This window comes from Lathyrus oleraceus, chromosome 5 (assembly GCF_024323335.1).
Source record: "Lathyrus oleraceus cultivar Zhongwan6 chromosome 5, CAAS_Psat_ZW6_1.0, whole genome shotgun sequence".
Classification (NCBI taxonomy): Eukaryota; Viridiplantae; Streptophyta; class Magnoliopsida; order Fabales; family Fabaceae; genus Lathyrus; species Lathyrus oleraceus.
In genome coordinates, this window is record NC_066583.1 from 246,170,127 (window position 1) to 246,180,032 (window position 9,906).

The 9,906-nt window shown below is 37.4% G+C and overlaps 1 protein-coding gene across 1 annotated transcript; it reads right to left on the bottom strand.

The window, feature by feature from the left end:
* Positions 1 to 7,456: 7,456 nt before the first annotated feature.
* LOC127083507 (pentatricopeptide repeat-containing protein At1g26900, mitochondrial) lies at positions 7,457 to 9,668 on the bottom strand. Its single transcript, XM_051023810.1, has one exon. It carries the CDS (start codon positions 9,497 to 9,499, stop codon positions 7,787 to 7,789), a length of 1,713 nt encoding a protein of 570 aa, XP_050879767.1. The 5' UTR covers positions 9,500 to 9,668; the 3' UTR covers positions 7,457 to 7,786.
* Positions 9,669 to 9,906: the final 238 nt, after the last annotated feature.

Genomic DNA, 9,906 nt, shown 5'->3' on the forward strand with positions numbered 1-9,906 from the left:
TGGCTCGGTGGGGGAGCAGAAGTGGATCCTAGTGTGGACCAAGGCTGGTGATGTGGGTGACTCACATTTGTGGGGGAGATTGTTGGGTTTCAAGTGTGAAAGTGCTAAAGTCCTACATCGACTAGGAATGGAGGAAATGTTGAGTTTATAACAGAGGTGACTCATACCCCCATTGCCTTAAAGTTTTGGGAGGATATGTGGCGTCAAGGTCTCTTGGAACCATGAACTTTTGGCCCATTAACATTTACGGACCTCTCTCCCCGAACTTCCCCAACAAGAATCTTTCTATGTTATCTCATTTTAGTCTCTAAGAATTAGATTGTCCAGTGTCCTAGTGTGATGGGAATAAAAGTTCTGGTCTAGATGATTTTAATTTCCCCTTCCTAAAAAGATTCAAGAACATGTTTTTGGTAGACCTAGGGGTTATATTCGACCAATTCCATCAGTTTGCATCTTTACCTCGTAGTTTTGAATCTTACTTCGTGACTGTGATCCCCAACCTTAACTCCATATATCGTTTGGGAGAGTTTAGGCATTTCTCTTTAGTGGGATCCTTATATAATTTGGTGGTCAAAGTGTTGGCTATTAGACTTAGATTAGTGATGGATAAATTCATTTTTCCTAATCATTCAGCTTTTCTTAAGAGAAGAATGTTGGTTGATGACGTGGTGGCAGTCAATGAGGTGGTCGACTTGGCCAAGAAATCTAAGAAATTCGTATGCGTTCTTCAGGTTGATTTTGAGAAAGTGTATGTTTCAGTTAGTTAGAACATCCTGATTACATGCTCATTAGATTTTAGGTTTAGTGAGAAGTGGAGATCTTGGATAAGGGGCTTGAAATAAGAGGATCTTACATCTCTTTTCCTTTTTCTCCTAGTGGTTGAGGGTCTTACTCAGACTGAGGAAATTTGTTTCTACTCTAGGTTCTGAATGGACACATCTGTTTGGTGGTGTCTTGCCTTTAGTATGCAAATGATACTCTTCTGGTGGGTTAGCCTACTATGAATAATTTGCGGAGTATTAAAGCTATTCTTAAAGGTTTCGAATATGCTTCAGGGATTTGAGTGAACTTCTTCAAGAGTAGCCTTAAAGTGGTTAATGTGGACTCTATCTTTTTAGTATTTGCAAGAGACTTTTTTCATTGTGTCACTGACTTTCTTCCTTTTAAGTATCTTGGATTGTTAGTGGGAGCTAATCCTCGGCTTGAAACTACTTAGGATCCTTTAGTTAATTTGCTGGGAAAGAGGTTGAACTATTAGAAGCATCGATATGTCGGTTGACTCGCATGGTTAGCACTTCAACTTCCGAGTCAGTTCAAGATGAGGGTAACGAAAATTGGATATCAAATAATGAATCTTGTATTTCGCGTGAATTGATTTTATACCTTGGTTCAAATGGAGTAGATTTGAGATGGATTGGACCTTAGCCATTTTGGCCTCCATTCGGCCTAGAACAACTGCCCCCAAGGCTTTCACATGTGTTGAAGGCACCAAAGAAGCCTCCAGTGATCTTGGTCGGCCTTTAAGGATGTCACGGGATGTATATGGAATGAAATGCTTGGAGTAAATTTAGGAATTAATGGAGGACGGGATGATTAAATACTTTGTTGTCCCTGGAGCATTTCACTTCCAACTCTTAGCAGGTCTTTCTAAAGAAGTAGACTAGGAAAATGTTCCCCTATTTAGGGTACTTGAGTACTTCTGTCACTTCGTTTTGAGTGATGGATCGGTGTGTTAACAACCCTTGGGTTGGTGTCTTGCCTTTGATCTGGTTCGTTTATTTATGGTTAACTTCCATATAAGAAATGGAGTTTTCCCCCGACATTCTATTTTGCTCCCCTGTTGCTCTTTGATGATCCCCCCTTTTGAGTTTTCGCCACCGGCTCCACTGCCCCCGCTCTAGGTCCCCGTCATACTTTCTTTCCTCCTTACACAAGAGGGTGTGTCACAAGTTCGAAGGGCGTTCTACCCCCTTCTACTCCTTCATTTTTGAGAAGTTAGGTGTACGACTTCCTTTGAGAAGGAAGTGTTAGACCATCTTCACGTTCCTTTGTCGCAACTCAATCCTTGTGCCCTGGTATTCTTAAGGGTCTTTCATTATTGGTATGGACACCAAGGAAATATGGATCCGACTTCTCTGAATCTCTTCTTTCATCATTTCGATGTTAATCCTCCATCAAAGAGTCGCGGTTGTGGGCTTTTTTCTCTTTGCCGAATAAAAAATGCGATCTTCCATGTTTATATGGTAGTTGTAAAAATTTAAAAGAGCATTATTTATTGGTTAGTCCCCTTTATCCTATTTTTCATAATGAGTTCTACATCGTTCCTTCCTTTTCTTCTATCTTGGGAGCTTATTACGAATGGAGGAGGCAATTTTGGTCCTCAGGTCATTTCTCCCCAAAAAGCTAAGGATTATTCCATCCCGTATAATGGCCTTACCGATGCAAAGAAGGCTATGAAAGAGACATTGCTTTCCTTTTTTGACTTGGAGATACATTGTAGGTACATTGTTAAAGTGAAATCTGCTGATGAGAGGAATAAACTTTTAGTATCGTCATTGTCATATCTTTATTTGTAGTTAACGATCTTGCATATTCTTCTACTGGTTGATTATCTTTTCTTTTGCATATGGTCTCAAAAAGAAAGATGCTCTGGCTGTTGAGGATGTACCAGATGTTAGGGTTGTTTTAATCGTTCTAGTGTCTTCAGAGGATCGGAGTAAGAAGAACCATGATCAACATGCTAACATAGATCGGGGCAAAGCAGTCATCCGAGGAAATATTGCAAACACAAAGGGGTCGAAACAACTTGTTCTTGCTTCACTCATACATTTGAGAGATATTGTATTTCCTTTTCCCCTTGTGATGGTTGGTCGTTTACCTCAGACGACTACAGAGATGAAAGAGTGTGTGTCAACTAAGGACTATGAACAGGTTCTCCAGCCTTCTACCATCAGAAAATCTAATATGCTAGCAAAATCAGCATTCCGAGATTTTCGGGCGGCTTACCTTCAAAATCAGCTTGCAGCTGGCCATAATGAGCTTTTGTTTTCCGTATCTTCCTCTAAAGAGGTCGAGGGTCTGAAGGGTCGTTATGCCTTAGCTGTGGAAAAAATGGCTAGCTTCAAGAGGGAGTGTTTCGTGTTGCGTGGCCACTTAGACAAAGCTTCTTCGTTTTTAGATGAAGTGAATCAATCTGGATCCCCCGCCACCTTGGTTGGTCACATAACTAAGCTTGCGAAGCTGTTAGATGAGAAGGCTTGGGGTGCTCGTTAGATGGAACTCGAGTCAAAAGATTTATTCTCTGCAATCAAGAGCATTTGATCAGAGCTTGAGGAGAAGAGGACCGACCAAACTAAGGATCTAGAGTTCTCTAAAAGGAATGTGTCACCCTGAGCAACCAGCTGCAGGATCTTTCCGAAGATGGCCTGAAAGAAGCTGTCTTTCGCAATGTTTTGGGTCAGCTAGAGTCTCTAGTTCTTGGCCTTCGGGATTTCCATGATTCCTTTTCTTTAGTGTGAGCATAATCCCATGTAACTTGCACTTTTAATGTATCAAATTATATTTTCCACAATGTATTTTGTTTTTATTAGCTTTGTCGTACTGGTATGACATATTTAGAATTTTTGGATGATGTATTTAGCGTTTTCCGTTTTACCCAGTGATGGGGCTCGAAACAGTGAGATGTGGTTGTATCCTTGAACATCACTATGTATCATAAAGTAGTGTTCCCTGGACAGTTGTTGGATACCCGTCCCTGACCCCAAGGTATAATTCGGATCAAGGTGATCGTCTTTGGGCTTCACCGCCTAACGCCCTTGGATTGGCTAGATCCAAATGGGGTGCTCCAGCTATGCAATAATGTATTTTAAGCCGTATCAGATACACAGAAAAGCGTATATTTTGTATCATATAGTGCGTCAGCTACGAAGGAATATGTTTTAAGTCGTATCAGATACACAGAAAAGCATATATTATATATCGGGTGTGCGAAAGTGAGCGTAGTCTTTGGCTCATCGCCTTTAAGATCCTACAGAAAGATAAACAGAAATGAATATAATAGAGGAACAATAATAGGACAATATTTGTATTCATATTTAAAGTAGTTAGTTAACAATAATAGGCAAATATTTGTATTCATATTTAAATAGAACTTTGCAGAACCATTATTGTATGATAGTACTTGTTTTCCAAATGTTGTAAACTAACACAAGACAAAAATACACAAAACAACAAAGTAGGCTTGCACTAAAGTACCAACATTATCTTCCTTTTAGGAACTGTCCACTTTTTCATGATCCTTCACGCCCAAGGCATTTTCTCAGCATGCAACTGTTTATTATCATCACTACTACAAAATAGAGATTTCGTAACATTCATTTTACAACAGTCTTCCTGTTAACCGTGGTAATAATTTTTTGGGGGCATTTTTTTTATTTATTTACTAAAGGACATTTCAAAACCGTCATAAGTAACAACCGTGGTAAAAAGTGGCGTCTGGTTATGCGTTTGAATCCTAACACCTACAATTTTGCTTTATTTATTTTTAAGTCACTTTTCACCACGGTTGGAACTTCCCACCGTGGTGAAAATGGTGTCTGGTCATGAATTGAAATCCTAGCACCTACAGTTTTATTTTTATTTATTTAGTAAAATACATACAACAACGGTTGTTTAAAGTAACTGTTGTGATAGGTTGAAACCTACAATTTTGTTTTTATTTATTTTTAAGCCACTTTTTATGATAGGTTGGAAATATAAGCATGTTTATTGAATTTTTTCGTCATTCTTAGACAAATATTTATCGCTCATTTAATGAGTATCAACGCTCAAGACACTACCATTAGTGATCCGTGAGAAACCTAAAACTTAAATGAAGTTCCAACTTAGACGAACTTCATCTTCTACCTCCAAACATCTTCTTCGATTTAAACACTCTATTTCTCTATTAAATCAAGCTCGAAAACATAATTTCTTTCATAAACAAAACTCGAAAACATAATTTCTTTCATAAACAAAACTCGAAAACATCATTTATTTCATTAACAAATTTCATAACTCCATCCTATCTTCTCCAACTTGAGTGAGACAAGGAAAACATATATTCAAGTTAGCAATGTTAGCTGGTGTTGTTCTTGTTGTTCTTCTTCTTCATCTTCTTCTTGTCGTTGTTGTTTTTGTTCTTGTTGTTATTCTTGTTGTTCTTGTTATTGTTCTTATTGTTGTTGTTATTGTTCTTGTTCTTGTTCTTCTTGTTATTGTTATTTTATTGTTGTTCTTGTTTTTGTTGTTGTTGTTCTACTGTTGTATTTTTTTTATTTTATTAAAACACATACAACAATGATTATTTAAAATAATCGTTGTGATAAGTTGAGACATATAATAACGGTTGTTTAAAGTAACCGTTGTGGTAGGTAGCGTGCTATTTGATATATAATCACGGTCGCACGACCGTGGTGGAAAGAATCATCCATACAATCACATCTTACCTCACAATGGTTGGTCCAGCGTGGTGATATCCTTTTTCCAATCCTTGTGATAGGTGTTTTCCGTAGTAGTACATGTAAATTTAATATATATATATATTACCTTGGTTTTACTTTTCATTTTTATTCTATGTTCAAGTTGGAGTAATAGTAGGAAGGAGTGAGAGTGAAAATGTACAAGACACAGCTACAACAGTATGCCACCAGAAAAGGTGGAGTTTGCCAAAATACTCAGCCATGAATGGTGGTCCTCAACACATGCCAAGCTATAAGGCTTCTGTTCTTGTCAACGGTGCTATTTTTACTTCTTCTGATACTTTTGGTTCATCCAAAGAAGCTCAAAACCAAGCTGCTATGAGAGCTTTTCTTAACTTAACTTGGCCTTCATCTGGTACTCTACTTTTTTCTCTTTATGAGCAAAACTTTTATGAAAAATCACTTTTTATTTTTAAAAGTGAGAATCTAAAAAATGTTTTAAAATTGGAAACTGTTGACTAGCAACTTTAAAACATTATTTTTGATAACTGATATATTTTTCATAAAAAGTGATTTATTTATGATAAACAAACACAAAATAGCTTTTATGGCTGTAAAAGATAAAAGGTTCTACTTTTGGTATTCTTGCCTAGGAGATCAACATAAAGGATTGGGAGTTACCAATACTAATTTATTAATTATTATACTTATTTATGAGATTTATTTTATGGTTGAGAGCTCTCTTGCAAAGGTACGGGTACGTACCCGGTACCCGGTATGGGTACTGTACGGAATACGGTATTTTTAGAAAAACTAAGGTACGGGTACGCGAGTATAAGTTCATATGTGTTGCGATTTCCCTTGGCAAAAGATGAAGAACTTGTTTGTGAAAGGAGTTTCAATGCAATGGATTGAAGTTTAGGGATTAAAGATCCATAAGTTATTCATCATTCCTTTTGTTTCAAGATCCACCCATCTTGCAACGAATCAAATTGGGCAAACTCTATATTAGCACTTGAAAATCCCATTAAAAAGAAAGCCTTAAACTATACCATTGGAAGAAGAAAATTGAGTCCGCGTACCCAATATGTATCCGTTGGAGTACCGACTTAAAAAAAAAGATAGGTACGGTGTCGGTACATACCATACGAGTATCGTATGCGTACCGGTACCGGTACTTTGTCTAAAATGGAGTACCCATGCTTCACAGATTGAGAGTGATCATTTTAATCATTTGTTATCAGAAAAGATTTTAGAATTTACAAGCTGTTTGATCCGCAGAGATGATTATATGTGTCTTGGTGGTATTAAAAGGTTCATGTTGTTTCATAATAGACAAAACTGAATCATGTCATTGAATCAAGCAGAATTTTCTGAAGTTTAGAATCACTTTTTTTAAAATCACTTTTGTTAAAAAGTTTTTATTGTAAATTTTCCATTTACAATCACATCAGCCTCACATGGTAGAAGATATTGTCTATATTTATACAATTTTACTCTAATGTTTGTGGTTCATGATTTCCATCTAGCCTCTTCAACACCAACTGAGGAAGTTGGAGCTACTAAACCTCAAGAGACTCCGGTTACTCGTTTGAGCAAACGTCAGTTGCAAAACTATGCTCGAAAGAACAATCTCGATGAACCTGTTTTTACAATTATAACTGTTGGGCCACCTCATAACTTTCACTACAAGGCTACTGTTGTTATTGGTGGGAAATCGTTCGACAGCCCAACATTTTTCAACACTATTAAAGATGCAGAACAGGGCGCTGCAAAAGTTGCTTTGAAGGAATTGCCAATTTCCGCTGACTTGTTTAAGAAGGCAAGTATCCTTGTAATTTCTTATGTGATTTCCAATTGACATTTTTTTAGATAGTTTATGATCATCAAATTGATAACTAGATTTTTTTTTATGTTAACATATTTCTGAGCTAATGATGGCGAAAATCAAAGTTGTGTTACAACACATTTAAATGTTAATAGATAATAACTAATAGTTTAAGAAAATAAAAGTGATTGAACATAATCATATTTCGGTGTCGTGTTGGCCTCCAAACACTAAACATGCTTTAAATCTGATGTTCTGTGCTATGTTAGATGCAACATATAGCTGAATATTTGTTAATGCAATATATCAATAAATAATGATTATGCTTTGATAATATTATTGTCCTACACAGGTGGACTTCATATGTATGTTTCTTTTTCTTCCTCTACCAAAGAAAACCTGGCAATACAATCAACTCATAAATCAAACATTCTTAAATCTAAGCAGAATCTTAACTCGGAAGGTTTGTTTCTAATCTTCGGCCAAAAACATATCTTCCCTAGTTATCAATTTCAACTCTGCTGAATCCAGCCTCCTTTAACATATTTTCTCCCTCTGTTTCGAGCACACCGTAATTGCCTAAACTAACATTTGTTTGCTCCATTCTTGTAAGATCTGAGATTCTTCCAGCAACTGCATAAGTGCTAGAAATGAGGAGGGAATCTGTAGGATGCGCGGAGTAAAAGTTGTTTAGCACATCCTTCACACATTCCCCCAAGTTAACATCTCCATGGACTCGGCAAGCAGAAAGCAGCGTACGCCATGAAGTAGCATCACCCTTAATGGGCAAGCTCTTGATAAGCTCAAATGCTTCGTGTAGCATTCCTGCTCGACCCAAGAGATCAATAAGGCATCCATAATGCTCAACCCGCGGTGAAAAGCCATGTTCCTGAACCATGCGCTTAAAAAATTCAATCCCCTCATTAACAAGTCCTCCATGACTACAAGCAGTAAGAATTGCCAAAAAGGTGACTTCATTTGGTCTAAACCCTTCATTCTCCATCCTATTGTAAAGCCTTATGGCTTCCATTGGCTGCCCGTGAATTCCATGACCCGAAATCACAGCTGTCCATGACTTCACATCTTTACTTTCCATCCTCTCAAATATGTCCATGGCCTCACCTAGAAAGCCGCATTTCGCATACACATCAACAAGAGCTGTTCCAAGAACCGCATCCAGTTCTAGTTTCTCCTCTTCAATCAAACTAGTAACATATCTAACTCCATGCATAGATCCGGATGCAGGGTACACCGAAAGCAGCCCAACGAAAGTAGAAGAGTTAGGTCTCACTCCTTCATATCTCATTTTCTGTAGTAATGCCACTGCTTCTTCAACCAGGCAATTCCTTGCATAAATTCTTATCAAACAGTTCCATAAAACAACATCCTTTTCCACAAGACCATCAAAAACTTCTCGTGCCAAATAGATATTGCCCATTTTTGCATACATATCAACCAATGCAGTAACAACATTTAAATTATAACCGAATCCAATTTTGATACAGTAACCATGAAGAGACTTCCCTAAAACAAAGTCCCCTACATCACCAGCTGCACACAAAAGACTCAACATAGTAGCAACACTAGCTTTAATCCCAATACAACACATCTTCAAGAATAACTCAAAAACCAAACAATGCTGAGAAACAAGAACACACCCACCCATCAAAGCATTCCAAGACACCAAATCATTTCTCTCAGGAAATTCATCAAACACCTTACGTGCATCTTCAATTCTTCTACAAACACAATAAAACTGCAAAAGAGTATTATTCAAATCAACAAACATCCTATTCCCAGACTTCACCGCAATCCCATGAATCCCTCTACCAAACCCAACCTCTAAACTTCGGCCACAAGCTTTAACCACGGCGACGAAAGAAAACTGATCAAGCTCAATTCCACGGTTTCTGAGTTCATTAAAAATGGGCAAAGCTTTATTAGAAAAACTGCTAACAGAATAGCCTCTAAGCATTGTATTGAACATGAAAAGATTGGGATTTTGAATATGACTGAAAATGGTGGATGCATAATCCATGTCTATGATTGATGCAGCGAGAAGCTTGCTTAATGTAAAAGGAAGATTGGTGAGAGATGTTTTGATCATGTAGCAATGAAGTTGACGAATTTCGGAGGTGTTTTTGCATGATTTTAATGCAAGTGTTAGTTTGTGAAATGCTTGTGATATAGCTGAAAACTGTGTGCTACCCATATCTGTGATATTTGCGTAACAACAATATAAGCCTACACATATTTTGCAAATTTATGTTCTCAACTTATCTAAAAGTTTTCATTTTTGGTACAAGTCAACGAACCAACAATTCAGATCTTTCAAAGATTAATGAAACAAATGCAAGGGGCTGAGAAAATACTGATTATCATTTTGAAACTAAAGGATCTTACCTTCGCTGCAGAAACAGCAGCTTGAGCCAAGTGTGCACGAAACTCAGCAGAAATGTTTGGCTGCAAATGTATGATTACAAGTTCACAACTCCAGCTAAACACTTTTAGAAAAACAATTTGTGGACTGTAAGTCATACAGCTGGAGCTTCTTCAGTTGTTCTGTCATGTTCTCATTCAAATGCTTATCCCCAAATATCTACCATGTCAAACTGAAAA